The 17,159-nt window shown below is 35.8% G+C and overlaps 2 protein-coding genes across 2 annotated transcripts; one reads left to right on the forward strand and one right to left on the reverse strand.

Annotated features, from left to right (window-relative positions):
* Nucleotides 1-1,184: 1,184 nt before the first annotated feature.
* Nucleotides 1,185-3,750, reverse strand: LOC109178770 (putative late blight resistance protein homolog R1B-16). The gene is made up of 2 exons (XM_019328326.1): nucleotides 1,711-3,750; nucleotides 1,185-1,577 (listed from the first exon to the last, which is right to left on the reverse strand). Exon 1 carries the CDS (start codon nucleotides 3,691-3,693, stop codon nucleotides 1,753-1,755), a length of 1,941 nt encoding a protein of 646 aa, XP_019183871.1. The 5' UTR covers nucleotides 3,694-3,750; the 3' UTR covers nucleotides 1,185-1,577; nucleotides 1,711-1,752.
* Nucleotides 3,751-11,485: 7,735 nt separating this feature from the next.
* LOC109178725 (putative late blight resistance protein homolog R1B-23) lies at nucleotides 11,486-15,986 on the forward strand. The gene is made up of 2 exons (XM_019328263.1): nucleotides 11,486-12,002; nucleotides 13,503-15,986. Exons 1-2 carry the CDS (start codon nucleotides 11,571-11,573, stop codon nucleotides 15,774-15,776), a joined length of 2,706 nt encoding a protein of 901 aa, XP_019183808.1. The 5' UTR covers nucleotides 11,486-11,570; the 3' UTR covers nucleotides 15,777-15,986.
* The last annotated feature ends 1,173 nt before the right edge of the window (nucleotides 15,987-17,159 follow it).

Raw genomic sequence — 17,159 nt, forward strand, 5'->3', positions numbered from 1 at the left:
TTAAAAATTTGGGTAAATACATGAATTTGTAAATACATATTATTTTTATTTATTCTCTCAATTCTTGTATATGAGTTAGGCTCTATATGAACCATGATGCTTTGAAATGGTAAATACATGTAGTTATATGTCAAATTGTATGTATATGTATCTATGTATGTTCTATGACTATGGATATCAAATACATAATGTTAAGACTTAGTAGTTTATTGTTAGTAATCGTAGGCCTATTCTTTTGGTTTGGTTGTAACTAGCTTCCACTTCCTCTGAATTGTATTCTATATATTCTGATGTCTTGAGATGAATAAACTTGTCCCATTCAGCTCTTACATGGTATCAAGAGCCAATTCTCTAACTGAGATTTTTTTTTTTCTTCTTTCTACCTTCTTCATCATGTCTGCTGCATCCCAAGTAACTATTATCCAAATTTATGCTCAAATGATTTAAAAAAAAAAAAAAACAAAAAACAAAAAACAAAAAACAAAAAACAAAACTTAATTGCAATATTTTCCCTCTCGGTCCATAATCAGGTGAAAACCAACCTTAACATGCGAACTGCAAACTTATGAAGGATTGCACTACATTTACTTGTTCTTTGCTACAAATCAAAATAAAATAATTGAACTTAACGCTCTACTTGATTTGAATTTTGATTCAAAGGAAAAAGGGCGTGGAACTCAAATAACTCACTCAGAATGCTTTTTAAAAGATGACGTGGTACAATTAAGTCAAATAAACCCTTCTCGAATAAATATTCAGCTTCTTGTGAACCTTCAGGTACTGTTTGATTCAATGTTTGTTCCATGACTCTTTTACCCGCAAATGCAACGTAAGCATTGGGTTCGACAATGATAACATCCCCTAACATACCAAAACTGGTTGTTACTCCACCAGTTGTAGGAGATGTAAGGATTGATACATAAAATAACCTTTTATTTAATTGATATTGCATCGCACCCGGATATGATTGCTCATTTGCATCGCAAGATCCTCCAAGCATATCCAGTTGCCATAGCAGTACAATTATATAGTAATTATGGTGCAATTCTTTACAAGTTCGTAATTCGTAGGTTAAGATTGACTCTCACCTCCCTGACTCTCAGGATAAAGGAAATAAATGTTGATAAACTCACTCGGACTAGAGCAGTAGAACTGAAAAATCCAAAATTGCCATGATAAAACTCTTGACAAAGAACTAAAGAAGTAGAAAATGGAGACACACTCTCCCAGTCTCCCTTGATGAAATTATTAACATAGTTGTAGTGTAATCATAAAGGCAACCCAAGGAAAGGAAAGGAAATGAAGATCCATAAATAAACAAACAAGTGGAAATAACAGAAATGCAAACATCTTGACCATAGTTCCAATGTGTTCCAAATCCACAATGAATAACAACCACCACAAATAACAAATTGAATCCCCAAAAACATAAGCTCTCACCACACAAAACAAAGCACAAAGAATTTTGCCAAACCAATGATTGGGTAGACCACACCAGAATGCTACCATCTCATCTGCATACAAATGTCCTCAGTTCATGCCCTTCACAAACCCACGCTTAGACCAATACAGTTCACCTAAATATATGCAGACATGGAAAAAGAGAACATGCTTTAGCCACTTCATTTTGAATGAATATAATTTGCCAACCAATAAATAAAAGTTCACTTACCAAGTATGTAAGGAAAAAAGAAGAGATTTTTAACTTACCTGCACAACTCAAAAGATCATCTAGATGACACCATGGCATTTTTAAATTTGCTGTATAAGTTTGAGCTCATCAGGAGGATAGATATTAAGCTTGAATCTCCGGGGGTTTCCTCCTTTCTCCTTTACTTCCTTCTCTTTCACTTGTTTTATTTGTAAAATCTTCCAAGCCGACTGTGCAGCATTTGGGTTGGTACGATTCAGCTCCATCTCCTGAAGATTGTCTATGTCCGCCAGATTAAGTGGGACTTCCTCCAGATTATGGCATTGTCTAAAAATGAGACTCTTTAGTAACGGGAAGTGGAGGCTAGAAGCCTTCCAAGTCTTCAAATCTGTCCTCTCAATTCTCAAGAATTGGAGACAAGGAAAGCCACCTTTGGATGGCTCCCACTCCTCTCCTTTGAATGCATTTTCGGTCAATTTCAGAACTTCAAGGTACTCCAGTGATCCCAATATAGATAATTCAGTCCATTCGAGGTGGGTATTGGACAAGGTCAGCTTCTTAATCTTTTGGGGAAATTCATATTTTTGAGGGAGGCGTTGCACATTCCCACCATGATTCAGCAGCTTCAGTTTCTCCAACAACTTCAATTCTCCAAGGTTTTTGAACAAACTGGACTCAGTATCCTTGTTGGTTTCAAAAAGCTTAGCCAAATTTCCTTGTATACCCAAGTTATTCAAATTCGGAGCTTTAGCCAGTGCAGTTGCCGTGCAGCTTTCAGGTGAAATCCTTGAAAGTGTTTGCAAGTTTCTATTTGTAAACGGATCTTTCTTCGAGGAAGGTGGAGGCAATTGAGCAGATGAATTTGTTTGAACGTGCCTCAATCGTGTCATTTTCCATATGTTTCCTTTGATATCAAGGGTGCTTTGCGTTGTCCTAACTATAAGAGTTTGCATGTTCCACAGGCTATCAATGGCTTGAGGAAGGATCTTGAGGGTAGTCGAAATTGCAACGTACCTTAAATGGAACAATTTAGTCATGTCTTTAGGAAATCGTGTCAAAATGATGGATTCATCTGGTGCGGTGTGTAACACCCTTAGGAGTGGAAATGTTTCGCGAATGAACTGAATTTTTTCTGCAGCCAGTTCATATTTGCTCGAGGAGAAGCATAACAAAGAACGGACATGCTCAGCAGAAAGATTTGAAGAGAGGAACTCGGAAACATTGCACTGGACACAAAGGCGGCGACAAGTATCTAGCTGCCTGCTCGTATTGATTTCTTCGAATAGAATCTCCTCTTTGGCCTCGTTCTTGCAGAACTCATGTAACATGTCATGAACGCGACAAGTTTTGATTTGTCCATTCGACTTTCTTTGCATAGCCATCACCAGATTCCTATTCACAAGATCACTCAACTTCTCATGAGCTATGTCCTCCAAGGTTAACAATTGTGCCTCTTCCTCAATAAACCCTTCAGCAATCCACAACCTAATGAGTTTTCCGGCTGGAATCTCATTTCCTCGAGGAAAAGCCCCGAAATAAAGGAAGCAACTCTTAAGGTCATAAGGCAATTGGTCGTAACTCATTCGCATTAGGTAGTCGTAGCTTTGTAGTTTCAGTTTCATGAAGTCACTGATGCTCTCAGCTACCTTGTCCCATGCCCCACTCGTTTTTGGTTTACCTAAGAGAGTACCAGCTATAATCACTATTGCTAGTGGAAGTCCACCGCATTCTTTAGCAATGGTTTCCCCGGGCCTTTTTAACTCGCTAGGGCAGCTTTCCTCCCGGAAGACCTTCTTCTGAAGTAGCTCCCAACTTTCATCCGTAGTTAAAAACTTTAGGTCATGAGGGTCACCTCTAGAATTGGCATGCATAGCCACAACATTGTGGCGTGTCGAAACCAAAACCCTGCTCCCATTGTTCATGGGGAAAGCAATTTTGAGTTCATCCCAGTTTTCGACGGTCCAAACATCATCCATAACAATAAAATACTTTGCTTCCTTCAAAAATTTCTTGATTTCCTTGGCTAAATCTTCATCAGTCATGTCATCAGAATAGGTGTGTGTGGAGCATCTTGCCTTAACTCCTTCAATATTCTTAGAAAAACATCCCGTCTTTTGTATACTCCAGAGACATAAATCCAAGCACGATGCATGAAGTGATATTCAACTCTTTCGTCCTTGAAAACCTTGTTCGCCAATGTAGTCTTGCCAAGTCCCGGCATGCCCACAATCGAGACAACTTCAAACGCTTCTCCCTCAGTGAGACGTTTCACTATAGCATTAACCTCGCCATCAAACCCCACCACGTGCTCTTCCTCCACAGTAGGAACCTATTTCACAAACAGAGAAGAATAAGCTTTACACGAATTGGCCGGGGAAAATGGTCAGTTGTGAATTGTGATATAATTTGGGAACAGAATGGCAGGAAGGCAGGAAGCACAATATACCATCTTTATTTATATCAGATTCATTCTTAAAGTTTAACAGCCAAAGAAGTTTTTGGAAGAGTTGATACAAACAGGTTATATTATGTATACACTACTTCAAACACAATTGATGTTTTTTGGTAACACTTGGAGCCACTATCCGAGGGTTGTGACCTTAACTGGCAAAGACTGACTCAAAAATTAAGAAAGTCAATAGGCTGCCACTGCTAAGAGTAGAACTTGTAATACTGTAATTACCAAGTCAAAAATTTAACTAACTTAGTTGAGGTTGCTAGCCCCAAGATGGTATAGACAAAAACTTGTGTAAAATTGTATCAATATCAAAATACAATATATATACTGAAAAACATAAGACTAATCAGCAATAAAGCATTTTTTACTAAGATTTTTTTGAAAAAAAATATAATAATTTTACATTTTGATTTAAAAGCATTACATTTTTTTTTTCAAAAAAGTATTATATTTTTCTATTATAAGTGAAGAACACTTTATTCTTGATTATATTTTCATTTTGATCCAACCCGTTTTATGACCATGGATAAGGATCCGTGAGACGGACAAGAGAGTCAATCGATAGTATAATATTTGGTACTACAACTTAACTACCATTGACATTTTCCCTATGAATAATCGGAATGTGGACAAACTTTTCTTACCAAATTAATTCTTTTATGATTTATTAAGAAATACTGGTATATGCAAATATTGTAACAGAGTTAATTATCGAAATGGTCCCATGACTATAGCAAAATTATCAATTTGATCCTTAATTATTTTTTTGACCAATTAAGTCTTTCAATTTTAAAATTTTTAACCAATTTGATCCTCAATTCGTTTTGCCGTTAGACATCCATTAATTCGGGACCAAATTGATAATTTCGTTATAATTAGGGATCATTTTCGTAAATAACTTTTCGAAAGAAATGGTGCATATGATGACCGAAATGGTTCTTTGACTATGCAAAATTACCAATTTAGTTATGAGTTAACGGATGTCTAACGGTAAATTAAACGGTTGACCAAATTGGTTAAGATTTTTAAAGTTGAGGAAACTAATTAATAAAAAAAATAATCAATGGCCAAATTTGTAATTTCGCTATAGTGAAAGGACCTTTGAATAATTAACTGATTGTAACATGTAATGAGAAAATATTTAATTAACTTTTAGAAAACATTAATAAATAATAAAAAAAGAAAGAAAGAGAGAAGGATGGAGAGAGAGAGGAGTTGACTTGCCTTAACCTGGCCGGCTTCTCTGTTGGGTAACGCTTCCTCTCGGAGAACATTTAGGTCATAATTCGGATCCTGCCGGATCTTATCCATGATTTCCCGAACATTCCGAATCTCTTCGGCGAGTTCCTTTTTCCGACCGGGGTGTTCGAAATCCAAATAGCGTTTCCATCTCATGTCGTAGTGGAATTTGGCGGCCACCACATATCGGTCGATGAGATCCTCGGCCTTGTTGACCACCGCTCGGATCTTGGTGATGAGTCGTTTGAGGATTTCGTTGTCGTAGCGGACCTTTCCGGCTTCTCTGAGGAAGGCCTTGAAGTCGCCCAGGACATCTAGAAGCTTCTCGACGTCGTCCTTGAGGCCGGAGATGAGCTGGATGTTCTCTTTCAGAAGCTGGGTCAAGTTCTCTACCAGCAAATTCACTACCACTTCCGCCATCTCTCTCTCTCTCTCTAGACCTCGTTTTCTGCTCAAAGATTCTCAGTAGTAGTAGTAGAGGAAGCCATTGCCAGCTCAAAGGTTCTTTAGTCCGATTATTGAGTTGACTTGCTTAATTTCTTATTCTCTACTTCTATCTACTCCCACAATGTTTGATTACTTCAAATGTGTTAACCATATCAATATTCTTAATAATATTCCTACCTTCAATCTCATTTCATTTTATGTGTTGATTGTGATTGGAGACCAGTTATTTTTAATTTAATTTTTTAAAATATTAAACTCATTAGGAAAAATGTTTAAATAGACCCTTAAACTGCAATTAGACTCTTGAATTTTTACCGGTAAATTATTGACATTGACCGTCTCTAATCAATGTTTATCGCTAAAAAAAAAAAAAAGAAAAAAAAAATAAATTCCACTGGAAATACAATTTCTGGTCGTCTTTTTCGGCAGAAGATGACGTCCGGTCTTCTTCTCTGGGAGAAGTCATTTTCTCCATTGGAAAATGCGACCAGATCTAGTCGCCTTCTCCAATAGAGAAGACGACCAGATCTGGTCGCCTTCTCCGCCGGAGAAGACGATCGGCCGCTTTTCTCCGGTTCAGAAGGCCCTGATTATTTTATTTTTAAAAATTTTATCGTCGTCGAAATTTTTTATTCACCGGAATTTTAAATATGACCGATTATTTCATGTGAATTATCGGCTACTGAGTTTAGACGCCCCAAAATGACAAGTTTGAGCGTTTAATTGCACTTTTAAAAAGTTTGAGGACCTTTACATTTTTGAGTAAAGTTCAAGAGTCTATTTGGTCATTTTCCCAACTTATTATTAGTTTTACCCATATCTCTCATAAAATTTATTCAATTTTTCATAATAAACTAATACATTTATCAACTACTAAATATAAACATATACATCATTCAATTAATCTAAATATTCATTTCCAAATTTTAACTAAAATTATTTGATATAATTATACCCCTTCAAAAAAAATTGATATAATTATACTATAATATAATAATTATAATGAGATTTTTTATTTTCATTATTTATTATCATGAAATATTTTATTTTATAATAAATTTATTAATATATTTTTAAAAATATTATTTACAAATTTAATAAAAAATACTAAAGATAAACTTACATATAAACTACAAGTATTTTATTTTACATCACTTACGAGACAAAGAATAATATTAAATAGTTCAGACTATCAGGCTAGTTTCAAAATCAAACTAACATTCAATTGTTTATCTTGAAACCACTTCCAAAACTTTAGTCTGACAAGGTTCACCCTACTAGCTAAGAGCATCTCTAATTGTCTTTTAATTTTTTGTGATTTTTTGAGGTGCCACTTAGGAGAGAGAAGAGGGAGAAAAAATAAAGGGGAAAAAGAAAAAGAAAAAATTTTTGAATAAATAAAAATTAAAAATAAATAAATGGGAGCAGCAACGATTTTTTATTCAGAGTGGCCGCCGTCTGAAGTGCCCAGCGAGCGCGTGGGAAACACGCGCTCGCTCGGGCACGCAATGCGTTCCAAGCACGCCTTTTGGCGTTTTTTTTCTCATGCAAAAACTAAGGTATTTGCAAGAGAAAAGTCTAATGAAAAACCAAGCTTCTTATTTGTCCAAAACCCTCAACATTGTTTTTTACTGCTCCAAAAACATGGCAAAAAACACTTTTGGGGATACTCTAAGCCTCGAGCAGATTTGAACTAACAGGGCGTTTGGTGGAATGAGAGAATTATGAGGGAAAAGGATTGTAATTCGGTGGGAAACAAATAACGTGTGAATAAAGTAAGAATTCAAATTACATTGTTTTGTAGAAGGAATAAAATTATCGGTGATGTGAAAGAAAGAAGTGATATGCATACTAAAATGTTATTGTGTAATAATATAATATAATAATAGTAATAATAGTAATTGATGGATACCCAATATTTGGGTCTAGTTGGACCGCCTAGCCCCGATTAGCCCACCTGAACTCAAATTAAACTAGCCGTTAACCTCTACTAAATGTCCATATTATTACCTCTCAATTCCTAACCCCCCAATTATCTACTCATAAAGTCCTATTAGACACCTATTTACTACCTATAAATTCCTTACTAATTACCAACGACTATAATCTAATCTTACTACTATAAAAGAAGATTCAAAGAGCACAAAGTAGGGGGCATCTCATCCACTCTCTCATGGGGGCCGGGGACTCTTCCACATTCACTCTCTCAAAGCATTCTTCCTACACCACTCTCGCAAGAAGACTCCATTCATCTATACACATGAGAAGACTCATCATACTTCCAAAGGGATAAGACTCCCCCATCCTTCCCCTCAACAAGAAGACCTCATCATCCACATTCTTTCAACAAAGAAGATCAAGAAAAATATTCCCTCTCAAAGTAGCTTCATCTCTACACAACATTACATATACGAAAATAGCCATACAACTTGTACAAATGATCATACAGAATAGTGAATTTAGGTTTGACACCGCCCAAAAAGACCTGTGCTTTTCACCTTTCGGTTTCCATGTCAAAATCATTGTGTCTAATTTCTTTAAGTTCATAAGGTTTATTTTGAAAGGTGAATCCACCAACCACGGTTGTGTTGGACCTCCCTGGGCCCAAAAACTCTAAAATCAACAGTAATAACCAAGATAATTTTGTCATTCACATCTTTTTTTCCTTTCCACCTCGTGTTGAATTGCAATTCATGGAGAGAGAGACTTATGAATTGTAATTCCATAAAAAGAGTGAATTGCAATTCTCTCCAACCAAACAATGTAATTTTGATGGGTGTTGATTTTCGTTATAAAAGAATTTCAATTACATCCCACCAAACACCTTGTTCATCATGTTTGAATTGAATGCTCATCATTTAATGCTCCTCGAATTTGGAGTAGATACTTTATGTATAAACTAGATGTTCAACTCATTTATGCTCATCATTTAGAGTAATTCTACCTGTATTCTCATTTCTTACTTATTATGATTTGACATGCTTTGATTGCTCAATTTAATAGGAGTTCATGTTGTTTCTCAAATCAAATTTGAATACAAATAGAAGTAAAAATTAAGAGTAAGTTTTTGGGATCCATGAAGTATTTTTTCATCATTTAATAGTCACTCCCGCCTTATCTCCGTGAATAGCTAAGAGCATCCACACTAGTGGATAATATGGAGTTATTTCAGTTTGAATTCTTTCCAACTAGAGTTAATAGCTAATGTGGGATGGAGATAATTCAAAAATAATTCTCCTGCAAATGAAGGCATAATGTCTGAAATATTAAAAATAAAAATAAAAATAAAAGAAGAAGTAAGGCTGTGCGCGTTTCGCGCAGCGCCTGGGCAAAAGCCGGGCGCGTGCACGCGCCCGGTGGTGCGTCAGGCTGGCGTGCCTGACAGCATTAATTTTTTTTTTTTTTTAAAAAATAATCAATTTTCTCTTTTTTTTTTCCTCTCCCCTCCCCCATTCTCTTTCCTAATCACTCTTACATTATCCCCACATTCTTCCCAACTAATGTGGATGCTCTAAGTCGTCAAAACTCTCGGGAGTTCTGTGGGTTCTGTCCATCCATCAATCCACATGTCGAATGATGAGAGGGAGATGAGGTACCCGCGTGGTGTTCCTTCGGTCCCAACTCCGACCCCGATTCCACCAGCAAGATCCTTATTTACTGAAATGGTCAATTTCCTTGAAAAATCGACAAGAATGAGAATTGGGAAGCTCTCAAAAGTTGTACAATATATATATATATATATATATATATATATATATATATATATATATATATATATATCCCATACACTTATATTTGGGAGTTGTTATTTGCCCCTAACAAATGGCACCCTGGCTTACCATTGATTTCAAATTTAATGGATGAAATTTTTTGATCTAATTTTTTATTTATTTTTTCATTTTAATTGCCCTCAATTTTTAAAGAAATAACAATTTTACCATTACTTTTTTGTCTTCTTCCTCTTTTGTCTTGATGTGATCTTTTGTCTTCTTTTTTTAACACATTCCAACATTTCATTTTTTTTAGAAAGCCACTACATTATTCTAGCTAACATCTCCATTCTTTCCCTCAAAACCAAATCTATAATGTCCTCCCGCATGTTCCTAATTCAATTATTGTATATCATGTTGGTATCTAAATAACTTATTTATGTATTCTTATTTATTTTGTCATATAACAATTATTAAAAATTATATATATTATTATTATTTAAAAATTAGAATATACTCGTTTTAAAAATAAAAAATAAAAAATAAGAACATACTAATTGATTGTTGGACATGACGTTTCGCGCCCTCAACTAGTATATATATGTCAGAAATGCAAGTGACACTTGAGTTTATTAATTTTCAACAATATTTTATTTCGCGGGTCAAACCACAAACGCAAGTGGCATTTGACGCAAATACCACTTGCGTTTCTCATTGACAGGAGAAATGCATAGTGGTTCATTCATCCGCTCAAAGGCGGTAATGGGTTGCTCAGCTGATTCAGCTCTTCTCATTGCCTCCTCGTGACATTCAAACACATCTCCACTCTTTCTCTCTTCATAAAACCAAACTCCTGCTCAACCTTTGCCAAAACCATTTCATGGCCGCCCAAGCTGTAGCTGCCTTTTCTGCAAACCTTCCCCACAACGAAGACGACCTTCTCTGCGCAGACAACGTCGAACCCACGACCGACAACTCGGAGGAAGAAAACTTCAATACTGCAATTAAACATCACCCAATGTGAAGTTGAAATTGGTGCACATTGTTTGCTGGAAAAGGAGTTACGAACTGATTACGATCGACGTCTGATCTCCACCCCGCCGTCCACAAAACCTAAACACATCACGTTTCCCCCAACTTGCACCATCGAATTCGCGCCGAAAATCCTCCAAAACGTGTGACTGTTTTGCAAGACGAGGTCGATATGAGGACAACTCGGGCAGCCCATATATATATATATATATATATATATATATATATATATATATATATATATATATATATATTACAAATATGCCTCACAATTCCATAAACAAATATAAATATATACTTTATCATTTATAAACTTTAATTAAAACAAATAAAGTTTATATTCCTAAAAAAATGAAGTTTATAGCTACTGATAGTATCCTGTTCATATATTTTCTCAACCTACTTAGGCTCAAACTCACAATCTTCCAAATGGAAGTCCAACCCGGATACCATTAGACCTACTTTTAACATTTCTTTTTAAAAAATTTTAAAAAATTAAAGGAATAATGTCCAAATTAGTCACCACCTAACTTGAAAATGCAATTAGGCCACTAAGAAAAAAAATGCAATTAACCCACTAAACACCTCAAATGTATGCAATTTCACCAGATAACATGTTACAATCAATTTTATCAAGTTATTTGCTTTACGTGGATGGTGAGTTATTTTTTAATAATAAACTTAAAAAAAAAAAGGGCGCACTCCTTTCCGGCCCCCTCCTCGGGAGAACCGGAGAAGGGGGTGGTGTGAGACGAAGAGCAGACAACCTGATGGAAGGATGACTTATATTTGGGGTGTTCAATGACCTAATTACATTTTTTTCAGTGACCAATTTACACTTTATTTCAAAATTAAATAATAATAATAATAATAATAAGCAGGTTTTAATATTATGGGACCTATGGGCTATGACCTATGGGTATAGAGGTAATGGAGAATTGGAGATATATAGATTAAGAAATGAAGTCAACTCCTTTGGTAGACTAAAAAGAATAAAAGGTTTTTGAGCTGAAAACTGAAAAAAGCTTTAGAAATGGCAGAAGTGGTGAATTTGCTAGCAGAGAACTTAACCCAGCTTCTAAAAGAGAACATCCAGCTCATCTCCGGCCTCAAGGACGACGTCGAGAAGCTTCTAGATGACCTAGGCGACTTCAAGGCGTTCCTCAAAGAAGCCGGAAAGGTCTGCTACGACAACGACATCCTCAAGCGCCTCATCGCAAAGATCCGAAACGTAGTTAACAAGGCGGAGGATATCATCGACAAATATGTGGTGGCCACCAGATCCCACTACGACAACAAATGGAAGCGCTATCTGGATATCGAACACCCGGGTCGAAAATTGGAACTCGCCAAAGATATTCAGATGATCCGGAGCAGCATGGAAAGTATCCGAAAGGACCCGGCCTTTGACCTCCATCTTCTCCGAGATGAAGCGTTACCCAACAGAGGACCCAGGCAAATTGAGGTCCGTTCACTCAAACTTCTCTCTCAATTTTTGTTAGCAAATACAATTTCCATCCCACAAGTATCAACAAAATGACCGTTTTAATCCACATGGTCAATTAATACTAATTTTCATCCACAAATCCCGATTATTATTTTCGTGCCAAAATTAATCACACATGTCATTCCTCCGGATAAAACATGTTAATTGTGTAATTTGTAAGGGTATTTCTGTCAAATCATTATAAATTTGCCAATTCCATTAATATATGAATGGACAAAAATATCTGTACAAATTATATATTCTAGCATATTTTAGTTCGAGGGGTAACCGGTATGATCAATTTTGGTACGAAAATAATTGATGACTTCAAGTGAATGTTGAGTTTATTTATAGTAATGTTGATTACACGAAAATATGAGATGAATTTTCTCTATTATTATATAATAATAAATTTAATTCTTAATTGTTTAATTCAAGTATAAAAAATTTTTGGGTTTTAATTATGTTCTAGTTTTGACCTTCTCATAATGAGTGATTAGAAACCCCACCAAAAAAAATAATGAGTGATTAGAAAGCAAAATTAATTGCAATGTGACATGATTAAAATCATAATGCAATAAAAATTTTGAGAACTATGTTCCTGATAAACAATTTTTAACAACTAATTTAGTTTATTAAAAAGAATTGAGAATAATTTGAATTTAAATTTTATGAAAAAATTACTTGAAATATTGGTTATATTATTAATTTGTAGAAAATAAATTATTGAAAATAATCCGTAACACAATTGTTCTTACATACGGAGTAATAAAGATATGTGAGTGTAATATAGAAATTCATATTATATATTTTTTCAAAGTGTGGGAAATAAAATATATAAAGAGACTAATAATTATTTTTTATACTTGGAAAAATTTTACAAAATGATCAATTTGTCCTCTAATAATTTGGCAAATCAAAATAAATTTTTAATGTTAACAAAATTTATAAGTAATGGATTGAAACAACCACTTTCAACATAATTAAAAGGAAAAAGTTGTATAGAGCAATAATTTATGAACTGAGTCTACAATTTAGACGTAACTAATGGACTAAAACTGTCATTTTCTCAATTTTTAATATATAGTTGTATAACTTATTTGACCATTTCCTCAATTTCTTAATATAAAATTTAATTAATAAGAGTTTTTTTTTTTTTTTGGGAGATTGTCTCCAAACACCTCCTAAATGTTCACATTAGAGGGTCGAATGGAAATTTGAACTATGGCTTTTGGGGTTGTGCATTTTACCAAATGCACCACTCTAAAAGCAGGGCAACCAAGTAGTTATTTTTTCACATTTGGAGCAGTGAAACACTCTCACCACTCTAATAGTTGTTCCAAACAGTGTTTAAATTGATTAATTTACACATTGAGGGAAAATAATTTATAACACGATAAAATAATTGAGACGATATTGACTAACAAATTTAACCTTTCAAAATTAGACTTCAATTTTATTTTTCACTTCCCAAAATAGATTCCTATTGTGGAAGAAGAATACGTGGTGGGGTTTGATGGCGAAGCTGATGCTATAATTGAACGTCTGATTGGTGGATCAGAAGGGCATGAAGTTATCTCGATTACGGGTATGCCAGGACTGGGCAAGACCACTTTAGCCAACAAGGTGTTCAAGGATGAAAAAGTTAAATGTTACTTCAAGAATCGTGCTTGGATTTATGCTTGTGGAGTATACAAAAGAAGGGATATTTTTCTAAGGATACTCAAGGAGTTAAGCAAGCTGTCCAAAAGCTACCCGGATGACATGACTGACGAGGATTTAGCAAAGGAAATATGTAAATATTTGGGTTCAGAAAAGTATTTTATTGTAATGGATGATGTGTGGACAGTAGAAGATTGGCATAAGCTCAAAATTGCTTTCCCAAAGAACAATGGAAGCAGGGTATTGGTTTCTACACGGCACAATGTTGTGGCTATGCATGCCAATTCTAAAGGTGGCCCTTATAAACTAAAACTGCTAAAATTCTTAAGTGAAGACGAGAGCTGGGAGCTACTCCTGAAGAAGGTCTTCCAAGAGGAAAGCTGTCCCGATGAGTTAAAAAAGTCTGGGCAAATCATTGCTAAAAAATGCGATGGACTGCCACTGGCAATAGTAATAATTGCGGGTATTCTCATAGGTAAACCAAATACGAGTGCTGCATGGGACAAGGTAGCGGAGAGCATGAGTGACTTCTTCAAAATGGGATTGAGGAGTTACGAGAACCTAATAAGGATGAGTTACAATCAATTGCCTTACGACCTGAGGAGTTGCTTCCTTTATTTCGGGGCTTTTCCTCAAGGAAATGAGATCCCGGCAGGAAAACTCATTAAGTTGTGGATTGCTGAAGGTTTTATCGAGGAAGAGGAACAATTATTAACCTTGGAGGACATAGCTTATGAAAAATTGAGCGATCTTGTCAATAGGAGTTTGGTGATGGCAACGCAAAGGAAGTCAAATGGACACATCAAAACTTGTCGCATTCATGACATGTTGCACGAGTTTTGCAAGAAGGAGGCTCGAGCAGAGAAAATATTTGAAGATAAAATGAAGCAGGTCCAGAGCAGGCAAGCAGATACTTGCCGCCGCCTTAGTGTCCAGTGCGATGTTTTGGAGTTCTTCTCTTCATATCAGGCTGCTGAGCATGTCCGCTCTCTGTTATGCTTCTCCTCGAATAAATTCGAACTCCCTGCAGAAAAAATTCCAATCATTCGCCACGCATTTCCGCTGCTAAGGGTGTTACACACTGCACCAGATGAATCTATCATCTTCACATGTTTTCCTAAAGACATGACCAAATTATTCCATTTAAGGTACATTGCAATATCAACTACCCTCAAGATCCTTCCCAAAGCCATTAATGAACTGCGGAGCATGCAGACTCTTATAGTTAGAACGACACAAAGTACCATTGATATAAAAGGAGACATATGGCAAATGACACGATTGAGGCACTTGCAAACAAATTCATCTGCCCAATTGCCTCCACCTTCTCCCTCCAAGACCAAGAAAGATCCTTTTCCAAATAGAAACTTGCAAACACTTTCAAGGATTTCACCTGAAAGCTGCACGGCAGCTATACTGGCCAAAGCTCCAAATTTGAATAACTTGGGTATACAAGGAAATTTGGCCAAGCTTTTTGAAACCAACAAGGATACTGGGTCTAGTTTGTTCAAAAGCCTCGGAGAATTGAAATCTTTGGAGAAACTGAAGCTGTTGAACCATGGTGGGAAGTTGCAGCGCCTCCCTCAGAAGTATGAATTTCCACAAAATATTAGGAAGCTGACCTTGTCCAATACCCAGCTGGGATGGAGTGAATTGTGTGTATTGGGATCCCTGGAGTATCTCGAAATCCTGAAATTGGTGGATAATGCATTCGAAGGAGAGGAGTGGGAGCCATCCAAAGGCGGGTTTAAACGTCTGCAGTTCTTGCGAATTGAGAGGACAGATTTGAAGTCATGGAAGGCTTCTAACCTCCACTTCCCATTACTAAAGACTCTCATTCTTAGACAATGCCTTATGCTCGTGGAAGTCCCACTTAGCTTTGCAGAAATAGACAGCCTTCAAGAGATGGAACTGAATCATACCAACCCTACTGCTGCACACTCAGCTCTGAAGATCATAACGATAAAGCAAGAGAAAGAGAAGGAAGTAAAGGAAAAAGGGGGACTCCACCCGAGATTCAAGCTCAATATCTATCCCCCTGATGATCGCAACCAGATAAAGCAAACTAAACATAGCAATGGTGGCATCTAGCAGATGATGTTTTGCCAAGATTATATATGTTCAAAGTGAATTTGCTAAAGCAAGGTTCCATCTCTTTCTCGACCCAGATGAGATCTTAACATTCTTGATATTATGTTGTATATATATGTTCAAAATCATCATTTGTTTCGATTAAATATCAATAAGGCATGAATTGAAGTATGCTGATGAGATAAATAATTTAAAATGAACTTGCTTTTTTACAGTTTGTATAATATATGATTATTGCGTCTCTTCGTTATCCTACTTCTCTGCTGTTTCTCTTGGCTACCCTATTACAGTTCGAATTCTGGCTGCTTTGTGATGATTATTTACACAGCATGTATTATAGTGTTTGTATATATATACACACAAGTAAAAACAAATATTCACACAACTACTCAACATTTCTATACCTTAAAGATCTTCAAACATTGAAATGACTGGCTAGCTAGTTCATCCGTGCATCCCAACTCACCCCAGATTCCATTAACAAAGCCATTTGAGGTTGATTGGTGTGCAACTATGAGATGTCTGAAAGTAAGAAAACAAAATGAGTAAAGAGTAGAGACTCTAGAGAGCTTTGTTCCATGATGAGGAGGTTAGTTATTCTACAACTATTTTCTTTGTTGAGTGCTATTTTTTAAAAAGATTATGTTTTTAATTTTATTGAATATAATGTAGGGTATTTTTATACATGCTCATATGTTAAAGGAGCATGTATAGAAATGGTCTAACTTTAAGAAGGGTAGGGTGTATGGTATCATTTTTTTTGGTATATTACAAATTTTTTGAGATACAAAACAAGTACTCATCGTTACAACATCTGTTTATAACTACTCAAGAGTCAATATCGTCTCTACTAAGGCTCAATCCCACAAACTCCCTTATGAGGGAGCAATTTGATGCTATTGGACTACAAGGTCCTTGGCTAGAAAGGAGGCAAGGCTTATTGACTTTGTTATTGAAGATGTTAAGTAAGTGTAATCATATTATATTTATATTCATTAATCTGAAGACATTGTTGGAAAACATGCAAAACAAAATTTTTTGCTAATTTAATGCATATGCTTTTTATTTCCATGTTTCTTATGTTAGACTAAAGTATCACATGCATCATATAATATGTGATAATAGGATCGACTAACCTCCAGCCATAGCTCTTTACACGGTTGAACGATCCGGACTGCTGCAGAGATAACGAGTATTTTGTCTCTCACTTTACTCGGCTCTCTCTAGATGGTGTATGAGGTATGTAATGTGAGCAGTGAGAGGACTAGTGACCTTATATAACCACTGGCCATCATTGTGGTTGATTGTCTTTAGGTCTCCTAAACCCTAACCAGACTCCTAATCATAATGGTAGTCTAGTTATTAGGTTATTAGTGTTGCACC

Source organism: Ipomoea nil, unplaced genomic scaffold, assembly GCF_001879475.1.
Source record: "Ipomoea nil cultivar Tokyo-kokei standard unplaced genomic scaffold, Asagao_1.1 scaffold0869, whole genome shotgun sequence".
Classification (NCBI taxonomy): domain Eukaryota; kingdom Viridiplantae; phylum Streptophyta; class Magnoliopsida; order Solanales; family Convolvulaceae; genus Ipomoea; species Ipomoea nil.